The sequence below is a fragment of the Rutilus rutilus genome, assembly GCF_951802725.1.
Source record: "Rutilus rutilus genome assembly, chromosome: 25".
Lineage (NCBI taxonomy): Eukaryota > Metazoa > Chordata > Actinopteri > Cypriniformes > Leuciscidae > Rutilus > Rutilus rutilus.
In genome coordinates, this window is record NC_140229.1 from 8,825,382 (window position 1) to 8,840,160 (window position 14,779).

The window sequence follows — 14,779 nt, forward strand, 5'->3', positions numbered from 1 at the left end:
ATTAGGGAACGTTCTGTAGTTTTTTTTTTAGGTTATTTAAAAATAACTACTCTGCAACGTTCTGGGAACGTTCTTTTATGGTTGCAAAATAATAACCTAAACATAACCATTAGGGAGCGTTCTGTACAAGTTGTTTTTAGTGAGTTTAACACTGAAAACCGCTGAGAATGCACGTAGCCTTCCATCAGATTCTCTTCCCGCGTCATTTACGGGCGGGCACATACTGTACAAGGAGGTAGGCCTACGTGTTTCTTAGTGAATAATTACAATTTTCCTACCTTTGTTAGTCATTTTACAATATGTGTTGATTGAAATGTTTTTCACTTTCGCTTTTTATCTTACCGTAGCAGCCTTTGAACAGTCATGATGAACGACACGAAATCTGACTAGAACTGAGAACCATTATGAGAGACATGAGGTCAAAAATACACAAAACTATGGGAAATTATATTTGTAAAGGCCACATTTTTTACTTAATGAAGAGTCTGCCGCAGAAAAAAAAGTCTGTCATCATTTTACACGTTACAAAATGTTTTTAAAATGTCGGCGACGCTTTCCCACCATAGACTGTAAAAAATAGTTTCCCACGCAATTATAGGCTATGAACACGTGACTGCTATTGTGTTCCCTTTTGAATTCCACAGAAGAAATAGTCAAACAGGTTTGGAAGAAGCTGATAGTGAATAAATGACGCCAAAAGTTTCATTTTTGGGTGAACTATCTCTTTTAACTTGAATGCACCGAAACTAAAATGCATAAGTCTCACAGCATCTCCACATGTCTCTTATAAAGATTATAAAGAAAGAAAATGACAACAAAAATGAAACAAAATACTGCAATGCATTATAAACTACATCTAAAGTGCTCAGGTTGAGTTTAGCCTCCTGGAATTTACAATAGCTAAAAATATCTCAAAATTCATTCAAATAATGGCTGACAGACCAGACAAGTAAAATACTGACAAAGTTTAAGCTAAAACTGTAATATGCCCCTAAAAATGTTTATGGACGGAGTCATACACACAAATTCTCACAAGTCAACACTGAAATTGCCACTTTTCCCTTTAAAGTCTCTTTGTAGCTCTAGTAAAGCCTTACTTGAAATTGCCCTAAAGAAGAAGAAAGCGTGGGACCACATTAAATAATGGTCAACTTGTGCATCCATGTCTTCAATAAAAAGTTCCTGAATGTCCACCCCTGCACGTGATCGAATTTACACGGCGCATTCAAGCATGAATGGTCACGTCAATCTTGTAAATTGTGCTCACACCAGTGTGATCTCCACCTCTTCTCTCTTCTGCACCTGACCCTGCGCCTGCTGTTTGGGTGGAGGAGGAGCAGCTCGTACCTGCAGAAAACAAAAACACCCATCAGATTCCACATATAAGTGCCCATCACTGGCGTAGCATTAGGAGTGCAGGTCTCACAGGTCTCAGGGTGCCTGACCCGCCCTCTCCTGGGGATCTGGGTGATGGGGTGTGGGCGTGGCCTGTGGAGGAGACCACACAGATCACTGGGATTCGGATATTTCCCAAAAGCATAAATCTAATAACAGAACAATGGCCTCAGCAGTGTTGTTTTAGTATCACTGATACTGTTATAGTGACAAAGGTGTCAAGCAACGAAGTACAAATACTTAGTTACCTTACTTAAGTATACATTTTGGGTATCTATACTTTACTGGAGTAATTATTTTTCAGCCGACTTTTTGCTTCTACTCCTAACATTTTCACGCAATTATCTGTACTTTCTACTCCTTACATTTTAAAAATAGCCTTGTTACACCCATTTCATTCCGGCTTGTTTTCATTCCGGCCTGTCATCGTAAAAAAAAAAAAAAACATTGCCCTCACAGATTCCTGTAGCTAAGCTTGGATGTGCATTTACATTCCAATAAAGGTTATTGATAACATGCCTCTGAAGTTTGACTTTTTGCACCATTACAATACTTATAGGCAACTAGTCATCATGTCTTCCGCTCCATGAAATACATGTTAATGTTCAGTAGTACACATAGGCTATATGGTTCTTTAATGAATCTGCATTGTACTAAAATGCATTCATTTTCAATGGGCATATATGCGACTGAAACAGGCAGCCTAGTGCATCCTACATTTTTCAACATTAACATTTTAATATAACATTATAGTCATTATGGCCTTTAGAAAAATGTTTTTTTGAGGAGGTGGGGTAGTGCACCATGGCATCCTTAATGGCATTTTTTCCCTTACATTACTTTTATACTTTAAGTAGTTTTGAAACCAGTACTTTTACACTTTTACTTGAGTAAAAAGCTTGAGTTGATACTTCAACTTCTACAGAAGTCTTTTAAACCTTAGTATCTATACTTCTACCTGAGTAATGAAAGTGAATACTTTTGACACCTCTGTATAGTTTTTATGAATATTTTATTTTTTATATTCCCCTTTTTAAAATTTTAGTAAAAGGTTTAGTAATTTGGATGTGTGGTTTTGTAATTTTTAGTAGATTATTTAGGTTTTTAAATATCTGTATAATTATTACTGATTTTTATTTCAGTTTTAGTTACTTTAGTACATCAAATTAAACTAAAATGAAAATGAGAAATGTTGCTTTAGCAACTAGCTGAAATAAAGTAAGTTTAAGTTTTTAGATTTTATTTTACATCAGTTAATGTTTATTTTATTTCAAGAAACAATTTTTTTTAAATGATTTTAGTATAATAATAATAATAATAATAATCCTGGGTCTCAGTTTTGCTACTGTTAACTAAAACAAACTTCTTAGAAATTTGATCATAACTTATTAAAAATGTTTTTGTTAGAAATAAAATAAAACATAAATATTAGAAGAAAAACTTTAAAAAAAAACACACATTTCAAATTTTCTAATTAAAGTACTAGTATGTACTAGTATGAGTACTAAAATGACTAAAACAAACAAAAAGAAAACTAGAAAAAAAAAGCACATAAATGACTAAAAATAAAAATGAAACAATATATTAATAACATAACAAATATACTAAAATATTATAGTATAATAGTATTTATATAATATTATACTATAATATTATTTATATAATATATAAATAATACTAAAATAACACTGGTAGGCCTACTTACAAAAAGTTTTTTATTCAACATTTTTAAGATAGACAATCAGGTTGTGAGATTGAACGTCACTAAAATGTTAACAGTCGTGTGAGGTTTACTATAAAGCTTTAGGGTCTGCCGTGGTGCTCTGTGTCTTACTGTGGCTCGAGATTTTGGGGGGTTCTGGGGTTTGATAGCCATTTAAAGGGAGTGTGCCGGTTAAAGATGGAAGTGAGATGGACTCTGGACTGCTACCGGATGAAAACGCAGCGGGTGGACAAGCCGCTTGATCCAGAACTGACAGAGACACCTGGTGGTAAGAAACAGCTATTACAAAAAAATATTCAACATGGGCTTACTATAAACATGAACAGAAACTTTTTCAATGAGGCTTGTGTTTCCCAGTAGTATTTGTATAAACCTGAACGTTCATGCTCTTGTGTGTTTGTGCACCCTCCGGTCCGCACAGATCCTCCACTAATACTGCGGGAAAGACGCCCACTGCGCCGTTGAACTCGCCCTCCCAGAACCCATCATCTTCCTGGTTGTGTTTGCTGAGAATGCAAATAACAGCTCCCTCGGGGAAGGACAACTCGTCCTCTGTCTGAGCCTCATAGGCATACAGAGCCCTGGCTAGATTTATGGCTGTGCAAAAGAGGAAGAGGGCAGGAAATGTTTGTTATTAGCAAGGTTTAATACTATACGTGTATTATATCAGATATAATGCTATAGCGGGTGGTCTCACCGCTGACGGGACTGTTCGGGCTGCTCTGGGTGAGTGTCTCGATTTCTGGCTCTTGTTCTGCAGAAGTGCTGGAGGTGTGTGATTGGGCGTCAATGCTGGAGAGAGACTGGATCATGCTCAGAAGAGAGTTGGAGGTCGGAAGCTGCAGGTATTTCTCCGGCACGTATCCCACCTGCCCTGTTTGGTTCCTTGCCTAAAAAACAACAAAAAACTTGTCCAATAAATGCCAACATATTTATTAAATAAACAATTTAGTTAACATAATGAAATAAAATCCAAATATGTACATAGTTTGTAAATATATTTATATAAAGAAAAAAATGTAAATCTAAATATAATTTTAAAAATACCATTTAAAATAGTTTCAATATTTTACTAAGCAAATTCTCAAAACTGATGAAACTTTTATATACACTAAACATTTGTATAGTATTGTGTAATATATATATATATATATATATATAATTAGAGTCAATAAGATTTTGTAAGATGTTTCTGAAAGAAGTCTCACAAAGGCTGCGTTTATTTGATCAAAATACTGTAAAATCAGAAATATTGTTACATTTTAATTTCTATTTTAATGCATTTTTAAATGTAATTTATTCCTGTGATGGCAAAGCTGTATTTTCAGCATCATTACTCTGGTCTTCAGTGTCACATGATCCTTCAGAAATCATTATAATATTCTGATTTGCTGCTCAAGAAACATTTATTATTATTATCAATGTTAAAAAGCAGTGGAGCAGCGCTCAGGAACTAAAAAATATTTTTGCAACATTATAAGTGTCTTTACTGTCACTTTTGATTAATTGAATGCGTTATATTTTATTAAATATAATTTTTATTATCATTTTGTAAATAATTAAATAAATTATATTTTTCCTCACACAGTATGAATGGGTCTGTATATATGAAAATATATAATTAATAAATAAATGAAAATATATGCATTTATATTCTAGGGAAGAGCAAGGCAAGGGAATCATATGTATTGAAAAATGTAAAAACCCCTGATGTAGTTGAGTGGGTGTGCGTGTACCTTGACCCAGTCCTCCATGTCTCCATCATCAATAAGCTCCAGTATTTCCTGTTCCTGGATGGTGAGCTCATCAGGCTGGGATGCCTGTGGAAGTACAGGAAATGACATCACAAATGCATGAATAGAACCCTGAAATCCAGGTGAATGTCAGGCTAGACCAGGCAAGGTATGTACCTGATACGAGTACAGCACAGAGCAGGTGAGCGGGTAGTTCCTGTGAGTGCTGGACGGACTGGAACTGCTGTCGTCCAACGTCTCTGTGTCCTCATCATCCTCTCTGTCCAAATCTACAGAGTGCTGAAGACATTTGTCATAAAAACATGATTATAATATGTTATAGGGGTCTACGTGAATCGGGCTTTGACTGTGAGCGATTGAGACTTACAGAGAATGAAGCATCGTGGGCATTGAGGGCCGCCCATCTCTCGTTCTCCAGTTCCTCCAACACTTGGTTCATGGCACTCTTCAGCCAGACGTCTACAGCTACACCCACGTCTCTGAGGAGGTTCAGACGCACCTCTGCCTTCTGTTTCACCGTCTACAGGAAGAGTGGACTCATTATCTACTCACTTCCTGTTCTATAACATATTGTTTATGCACAACTATTCCAACAACTATTGATACAATAAATGGTACTGTTTCATACCATTGACCAAATGTGCAGCTTCTTTTAATAACCAAAATAACGAGTAGCGACCAGCAGAGGGAGTGTGATGCCATTGAGCCGATATTTTCTACGTTTCTCCCAGAGGTGACAGACAGCTTATGATCTGGAGTTTTATACTGTACAAACACAGGAAAAAAAACTCTTCACCTCTGATTTCCGAATGCATTCTCTTGCATCGTCCATTTTCAGTTCCAGCTCGTTGTTATTCTGGTCCTGTTGGTGCGACTCTTCATACTCCGACAGTGTCTAAAAAAAAAAAATCTTTTTTCTTACTGTACATTGTTGCAATGTTGTAATGCCTAAATTCACTTGCAGCACTATTGATATTGTTTTTATTTTTTATTTATTGAAACAAAATGTAATTATTATTAAAAATTAAATTTAGTTTTTATTGTTTTAGTTTTTTTGTTTATTTAGACAAAACCATTTTTATATTATTATTTTATAATATTTGATTGAACATTGTTATTTTTGACTTATTTAGACTAAATAGATTTTATATTACTTTATTTTATTACATTTAGTTATTGTTTTATTTTTATTTAGACAAAATTTAGACAGATTTTAGATTAGATAATAGCATTATTAATTTTAATAAAATAATCTTGTATTATTTTTATATGTTTTTTAATATTGGCCATTTAGAAAAAAATATTTTAGATTACATAACATAATTACTTTTAATAAAATAATATTTTATTCATTTGTATTTATTTTAATTAATTAATTTTATTTTAGATTAGATGAACGAATAATTTACTTTATTTTCATAAAATATATTAATAATATTTTATATTTATTTTAACATCAGACACTTTTTAGTGCAACCCTAAATATATAAATGAAAAAGAAACAAATATATACATAAATTATAGAAATAAATATATAAATAGAAAAATATATAAATAGAAATAAATATATTTATTTTTAATATCACAAATCACAATCATATTGTTTCAGTGACCCCTCACCCGCTGTGTGAGAATGATGTTCTTGTGTTCTCTGGCCACACGTGTGGCCCATTTCCGTGCTTCCTTATTCAGACTGTGTTCTTCAGCCGTGCCACTCTCCTTCAACAGTTCGCTGACCTGAAGAGAGAAAGAGAGAAAAAGAGAGAGTGTTTTCTGCACATAAAACCTTGATAACTTCTTAGTGCACGCGTTAAAGTCACAGCACAACTTGGAACAACATCAATCTCCGAAATCAGATGAACAAATCTTTGCTTCACGAGACGTAAATATTGACAGACTAAATGTTCAAGTGATGTAAGCTCTTGAAGAATGATCCTTCCAGATGCTGCTTTACAGAGCAGCTCCTGTTCCCCAGAAACGAAGTATTACGACAGCTTCTTGACAAAATGCATGCATACGTGGATGGTACAGCATGCTACTCATATTTATAAAATCCACTGAACGGGATAAAACTATTTCGAAATAATTCCCATTATTTTTTATGTAAATACAATAAATGCATTTGTACTTTAAATTTTTTTTTTATAATTTTAGGAAGGGGGGAATGGGAGGTGTTTGTTAGGGGTGCAAGAGGCAGGGCAGGTTCACTTCTCAATGCCCTCTTTTCACAGACCTTCCTGCCTGCACTGACGCCCAGTTTTCCCTGATCTTTCCGCCTCACCAGCGCTCAGGGCTGCATCTCTAATGTTTTCTTTAGGAACAGACTAATGCTTGTTAGACTTGCAAACAAAAAGAGGGTTAGCGAACAAACGGGCCACTATGCTGGGGTGATGAGGGGCGAGATGACGTGCGGGCAGCAGGGGGCGCTGTTGCACATCTGAAAAACAGCTGCGCAGTCAATTAGAGCACTTTTCCTCTTTGTAATGTACAGTATTACATTTATTTTGAATAACATTTAACAGTGTTATTCAATTATTAGTGTTTTTAATTATTAACTTAAAGTGAGTGTTAGATAAACATCGAAAAACATATCTTTCGCATATTATTTAGTTGAATGCAACTTACCGAATCATTTTCACAGGGCTGGTACTGGAAGGGGGCGGCTTTCTGAAACACTGGGTTGTCCTGAATGAAAATCTGTTGGTGGATATCCTGTGTCACCTACAAAGGGGCCAAACACACACACACAACACAGGGACAATTTAACTAATGTAAACCAATGTAGACTAAAGTCAAAATGTCACATTAACAAGAATAGCACAGTTAACAGAGGAGGAACAACAGACCAGAACAGGTAATTCATGATCAGTATGTGTCTGTGTCTGTGTGTGTGTGTGTTGCTGTAACCTGATGCTAGATAGAGACATTAAACCTGACTCTCAAAACTGAATGGAAACACTGTGAGAATCATCGAATTACAACAACACAAGACCACATAAGACCTAATGACACATACCGAAGGCAGTCACACTGTTGAAAATGAGCTGATTTTCTTCAAATTACACATTTATAATAATGAACAATCATTCTGTATTTCTAATCTCAACATTATTAATGTTCTACCCAGTTACAGCCGACTTGAAACATCAATACATCTTTAAAAAAAGCCATTCCATTCTAACATAACATAAAAATGTCATTCCTTAACCACTGCAAACTCTGTAAAGCAGGTACATTTTTCTCTTTAAGGTCAGCATTAAATGCTTGAGCTGGGATTTGATCCAATAACCCTCCAGCGGCAGATCATATTACCTGCTCTACATTCGGCCACTGTGGTTCATGTGTGCTTTTCAGTACCAGTATATGCTCAAATGTGTGTGTGTGTGTGTGTGTGTGTGTGTAACTCACCCCACTGGACGTCTCCAGCAGGCACTGGAAAGTGTCCTGAATGCTTTGAGACGTCTCAAGCTCCATCTGACACAGTGAAATGAGAAAACTCTGTACGTGGTCGCAGAAACTGCCATCTAGAACCTGGACTCAAAAACAAGGAACAATAGTTTTACTTTCAGCTGAATTTTAGGTTGTTATATATATATATATATATATCGAATATATATAGCGAATTATAAGAAATTCAACCTGCCAAAGTGAAACACACAAAAGATTATGCTAAATAAAAAATGAATAGGCCAAAAACTGATGAAAACATCCATCCTCACCGTGATGCAGCTGATCAGATCTGTCTCATAATAGCGGTCCTGATGAGCGTTAGTGGCTGACAGTGTGAGCAAGTAATCGTTCCTTGCTTGCGTGGCTTTGCACTTCCATTCGTTCTTCTTTGCTTTCAGCTGAAATCAACAGGAAATGTTCATATGTACACTTGACTCTCAGTCACCATGATTTATTAGGAAATTTTACAACATAACTTTAATTGAGTGTTAGATGATGGCAAATGTAATCCATATGCAAAAATAGGACAAAAGAGCATGCACCATTAAATATCCAGTATAGACCACTAACCAGTATGGGACTGATATACTGTGCTAATTACCTTCACACTCGCCCTCTTCAAACTGGAGCGTGACTGAAACAGGCTGAGCTTTGACCTTGTGTTGCATGAGCCAACAGGAAGAAGGGAAAAGAGGGAAAAACAGCAAAAAATGATGAATCTTCATTTAAAACTGAAAACCATGATAACCCTATGCCCGGTTCTGTAGACAGCTGATGTCTCTTCCTTCACATGTGACAGGTCAGCGAACGTACTTGGCCTCCATATCAGCTTTCTCTCTCACAGTCTGCGCTGTTTGTTCCGCCTCCTGGTAGGCCTTCCTGCTCTTTTCCAGGTCTCTGATGGTGACCTGCAGATCGGCCTGAGCTCTCGCCAGATGTTCGCAGCACTGAGAGGACAGATGAATAAACACTTTCAAAAACTGCCACTCTGACGCTTTAGTGCATTTTATCTGTTAATGTGTTCACCCTCTTCAGCTGCAGGTCCTTCTGCGCTCTGAACGTCTTCACAGGATCCGAGATCTGGCTCCTATAGTTCTCACATCCGTTTATACGAGACTGGCTCACTTTCGTCACACCCTCCAAGTAAGACCTCCACACGGCCCAAACATTTCTGTACGCATATTCACAGATATCTGTTTAATGATGAAGACAAATGGACAATGCAATTGACAATCAATCTCTCCTTTTACCTGGAGTCTCTCAGCTCCTCTGATGGGGCTCCATTCCACTCTCGCTTCAAGTACTGCGAGGCAAGCTTTTGCAGAGCCTACAAAGTCAAGTAACATTTATTTATATAGCGCTTTGTGCAATACTGATTCTTTAAAGGCAGCTTCACAGTAATGGACAAGAAAATAACAGTATTAATGTTGCAAAGTTCTTCAATTATGAACAAATACAATTTCAGCAGTAAAGCACCTCTAAAAAAGACAACGGTGTCATTTTTTTAATCACAGGTTAGTTCAGTGTTGATTCAATGACAGTGTCAATGTTACAAAGTTCATTAGTCATGAAGCGAACTCAATTCAAAACAGAAGATAATAGTATAATTATTCAGCTTCAGTGTTGATTCAGTTTTTAGTTCAATGATAGTTCAAAGTTCATCAAATTATGCAACAAGCTTAAAGTCGGCATGAAATAGAAGTTACGATAGTCTTTTCTTTCTTATTGTGACGTATATCCGAGTGAAACGGCTTCTCGAACAAGAAAAGACGTAGGGCGGGACTTGATTTTGTCCATCGGGAATTGATTGGATGGTTATGGTTTTCTATTGCTGTGATGTCATGTGAGTCACATCCCTGTCCCTGTTTGATTCAACTATAAAGCAAATCTACAGAAGACAATTGACATTGTCCAGTTTAATTTAGTTCAAGTTTTGTTCTCAGTGTAGTGTCAGTGCAGTCAAGTTGATAAGATTACTGTAAATTAAACGGGTAGTTCACCGAAAATGTCAAATTTTGTCATCATTTACTCACCCTCAAGTTGTTCCAAACCTGTATGTAATGACAAAATCATTACATGATGACAAAATGACAAAATTTTCATTTTTGGGTGAATTATTCCTTTAAGTGCCTTTTAAACAAACAAGAAAACTACGCTTTAAAATCATTTTATTAAATGTTTATGACAGTTTAGATTCAGAACCTCTAAATAGCATTTTAAAAACTCAACTTCAAGAGTCAGCACAAAATAAAATAGACGCCTTAAAGGAGAAATATTCATTTATCCTGTCACTCCAGATCAGTGCAAATGTGGAAAACATGGAGGACAATCTGTAAAAGCAAAACTGTCTGCTTGATACTTAAATGCCAGACAGCGGTGCAAATTGTGCCCATGTGTAGGTTTACAAGTGAGTGAATAACTGGCTGCTTGTGAAACAGAAGAAAGGAGAAATTACCACTCACTTTCCATCCTCAAGTCAAGCGAATGTCACTGTATTGGACTGATCTCCAAAAGTCACAAAAACATGGCAAAATATCAGCAAAAAAACACGCAGTTTTTAAAAAAGGTTAATATTTGTCTACCAAGGGTCCTTTCATTACTTCACCACTACTGATGATAATGAACCATAACAAGTTTTACGAAGGCCAGAGAGTGACCAGCATCCCTTCAAAACACAGAGGATTCACTTCCTGGCCCTCAGACCACAAGCTGGCATTGTCAACCTAATCCTATGAGCTGCCAGCTCTGATGAGTCCACTCAGGAAGAGACCCTGAGGAAGAGAGAGATTCCTGTGTTCATGAGCCAATCAGCACGCAGCAGCCCTGCAGGTGCACAAGCTTCTGAACCAACAGTAAAGAATCTCTCACGCACACACACACGCACCGAGCGTCATTCAGACAGCTGGGCTCCCATTCACCAAATGATCACAGAGATCTTATAGTATCAGGATGAAGATGATCAACATGTCAGGCTGTAAATATAAACACTTTGTGTGTAAATCTGTTAATGCACTATACACTACAGTTTCAAAGTTTAGGGTCCGTCATATTTCTTTATGTTTTTGAAAGATCTGCATTTATTTGATAAAAATTAGGTAAAAAAAATGTGAAATAGTATTAAAATTTAAAATAACTGTTATGTATTTGCATATATTTTCAGCATCATTCCTCCTGTCTTCAGTGTCATATGATCCTTCAGAAATTATTCTAATATGATGATTTGGTGCTCAAGAAACATTTATATATTATATATATATATATTTATTGTGGAAACAGTGATTTTTTTTTTTTAAGGATTCTATGATAAATAGAAAGTTAAAATGAAAAACTTTTATTGAACTTTTTTAACATTATAAATGTATTTATTGTCACTTTCAATCAATTTAATACTTCCTTGGTGAATTAAACTGTTAAAATATTACTGACCCCGAACTTGTGAATTGTAGTGTAAGTTGTATAATTTGTATAGAAAGTCAAAACCTTTTTTAACTTCAATTTTGTGGTTTAAGAAAAAATAACATTCTGATGTACATCCCAAATATATGAAATCATACTCATAGGGCCCTATTTTAACAATCTAAGCGCATGGTCTAAAAAGCGCACGGTGCAAGTGTACTTAGGGCGTGTCTGAATCCACTTTTACTAGTTTAACGACGGGAAAATGGTCGGCGCGCCCGGCGCATGGTCTAAAAGGGTTGTCTCTATTCTCTTAATGAGTAATGGGTGTGTTTTGGGCGAAACGTGCAATAAACCAATCAGAGTCTCATCTCCCATTCCCTTTAAAAGCCAGTTGCGGTCACACCATGGAGGATTCGCTATTTACATGACGGAATTTGATAGTGGAAAGACCGAACGTGTCTCCAGAGCGCAAACGGATCTGCTAGTGCGCGAGGTTAAAGCGCTCAAGCAGACAATCTACGGGACAAGCCGGATTCCACCATATATTTATGCACACGATAATAATCTTTTACATAGTAGTCCTTTTATTTTTTATATTCGGCATGTTTGTGTGCTGCTGCGTAATAACCCACTGTGTGTAATAAGCAGAGTGTTTGCGCATTGTGCACCCGCCTACAGGCGCACATTACTAACGCGCCCTTTAAATAACAAAAAAAAAAATTGCGCAATTGACTTTAGACCAGGTTTCAGTTGGTCAATGGCGCAGTCTATTTCAGTTGCCTCAGAGTATCAACGTACCAGCAATGCGCCTGAACACACCTCGTTTTCAGACCAGCATGTCCATGGGCGCACATGCATTGGCTATTTAAACCACGTGGCGCAGGGTGTTAAAATGATACCTGCGTCAGGCTGAAACTAGCAAAAAACACTCGCATGGCGCTGCATTGCGCCGGGTGTATGATAGGGCCCATAAAGTGAGATAATGTTGAGATCAGCAGAAATTAGAGATCACAATGCAGTGTCCCATAACTGATGTCATGTAGATCTTCTCAGCAATGTAACAGAAAGAGACAACAAAAGCAGATTTGAACCAGAACGCAACTGGTAAAAACACGACCACCTGCAAATCGTTAACAACCACAGTTTTTTCCACTGAGTCACGAAATGTGCTTCTCTACAAAAACAAATGCACACATAAAACATTAGTGCTTGTTTACATCAGAGGCAGACACATTTTTTTATTATTCTGACCAAAAAAAATCTTAGCTGAATGAGATTTTATATTAAATTTTTTGTTTTTTTTTATCTCGGAACACAAATCGCCATACATTATCAAAACTAAATGCAATGTAAATTATGAACTCATGTAATTGAACATGGTGGCCACAACTCACCTGTGAGTAATCTTTCTCTATTAGTGCTTTCTTCTGGCTGTAAGTCCTGAGGATGACATACACACACACACACACACACACACACACACACACACACACACACACACACACACACACAGTCAAACAGTTTAGCACTAACATACCAACAAATAGACAGAAAATAGATTGATTGACAGTTACATAGCAATGTAAAAGGTCAATCAAAGGTGAATTACCTCAGATCCTCCAGGAAGTCCAAGTCTGTCTGGTGTTTGAGATGGAGTCTGTTCAGCTGCTCAGCGTGAGTGTGTTTCACCTCTTGTGTAACTTTTACCTGCAACACACACAATGACAACCTATGGAGAAGCAACTCTGACACCGATCACACCAATGTGTCTGGCATCCTCAAGTCAACTTATTATCTATCTATCAATTATCTGTCTGTCTGTCTGTCTGTCTGTCTATCTATCTACTATCTATATATATATATATATATATATCTTTCTATTATCTATCAATTATCTGTATATCTATCTATCTGTCTGTAAATCTACATGTCAATCTATCTATCTGTATGTATGTCTATCTATTCATTATCTGTCTGTCTGTCTGTCATCTATCTATCTATTTATTGTCTATCTAATCTATCTATCTATCTATCTGTCTGTCTGTCTATCTATTATCTGTCTAGGCTATTTATTTATTATCTATCTATCTATCTATCTATCGTCTGTCTGTCTATATATCAATTTATTATCTATCTATCTATCTATATCTGTCTTTGTCTTTCCATCTATCTATCTATCACCTAATTTATCAATCTATTTATCTGCTATTTTGTTCATTAATACGGACATGACAACAAAAACATCTTATTAATTAAAGAACAGGTCGACTCACCTTTCTTGGAGGAGGTTGCATGTCTAGATCTGGATATACAGGACAAAACTGTTGGAAATTCACCCTCGAAAACCAAACACATCTGCGGGACGGAGCAATTCTATATTCTATATTCTATTTAAATGGCAGAAAGAAAGAAAAAGGAGCAGTGAAATGCTTCTAGACCCCTCCGTTGAACCGCTCACATAAAAACACAGCTGAGAAATGAAGTAAACTCTTGTGAGAACTTCAGTCAGTGGAGCAGAAGGAAGAAGAACAGCGGCCTCCAGTGACCGAACATAATAATAAAACATGTTATCAAGGCGTTCATGAAAAATGGCAATTATGTTTATGTGTGTATGTACTGTTGTGCGTTTATGAATGTGTGTTGTTGATATAGGCTATGTTTCCGTTAGAATATGAGGCTGTGTTGATAAATGTGTATAGATTCCAGATGTGGACAGGTTTACAGACTCTTTCTGTGCCGCTCTCATTCTACATAACGTTATAATTGCAGTGATGATAATAAATATTTTCTCTATTGTCATTTTTCATCATCATCAAGTGATGAATCTACTATCTACGGGGTGTGGTGTGAGAGGCCCTGCTTCATTTGTTGTTAGTGAGATGAGGCCATCTAGTGGTGGGCGTATGTCAAACTCAAATTCAATATCCTAAAAAAAATAATAGTGCTTTTTTAGTTTAAAATAGTAATAATAACAACAATATTATTAATATAGTTGTTATTATCTAAATAAATATTATTTGTAATTATTTAAATGATTTATTTTTAAATTAAATGACCG

At 36.2% G+C, this 14,779-nt stretch overlaps 1 protein-coding gene across 1 annotated transcript; it reads right to left on the bottom strand.

The window, feature by feature from the left end:
• Positions 1-710: 710 nt before the first annotated feature.
• On the bottom strand, positions 711-14,584 carry LOC311284989 (F-BAR and double SH3 domains protein 2). Its single transcript, XM_084400347.1, has 20 exons — positions 13,995-14,584; positions 13,331-13,428; positions 13,116-13,161; positions 9,573-9,649; positions 9,349-9,493; positions 9,136-9,269; positions 8,924-8,978; positions 8,592-8,720; positions 8,281-8,403; positions 7,498-7,593; positions 6,493-6,609; positions 5,669-5,767; positions 5,240-5,392; positions 5,029-5,151; positions 4,855-4,938; positions 3,816-4,008; positions 3,492-3,715; positions 3,230-3,380; positions 1,427-1,488; positions 711-1,347 (listed from the first exon to the last, which is right to left on the bottom strand). The coding sequence occupies exons 1-20, from the start codon at positions 14,013-14,015 to the stop codon at positions 1,264-1,266; spliced, it is 2,214 nt and encodes a 737-aa protein (XP_084256473.1). The 5' UTR covers positions 14,016-14,584; the 3' UTR covers positions 711-1,263.
• Between the last annotated feature and the right edge of the window lie 195 nt (positions 14,585-14,779).

Excerpts from the sequence above, each read along its gene's own strand:
- LOC311284989 (XM_084400347.1), bottom strand. The coding sequence starts at position 14,015 with ATGCAACCTCCTCCAAGAAAG. Across the intron at positions 1,489-3,229 it reads CCCCAAAATCTCGAGCCACA|GCCACGCCCACACCCCATCA; the intron begins GTAAGACACAGA and ends TCTCCTCCACAG. Across the intron at positions 1,348-1,426 it reads GGTCAGGCACCCTGAGACCT|GTACGAGCTGCTCCTCCTCC; the intron begins GTGAGACCTGCA and ends TGTTTTCTGCAG.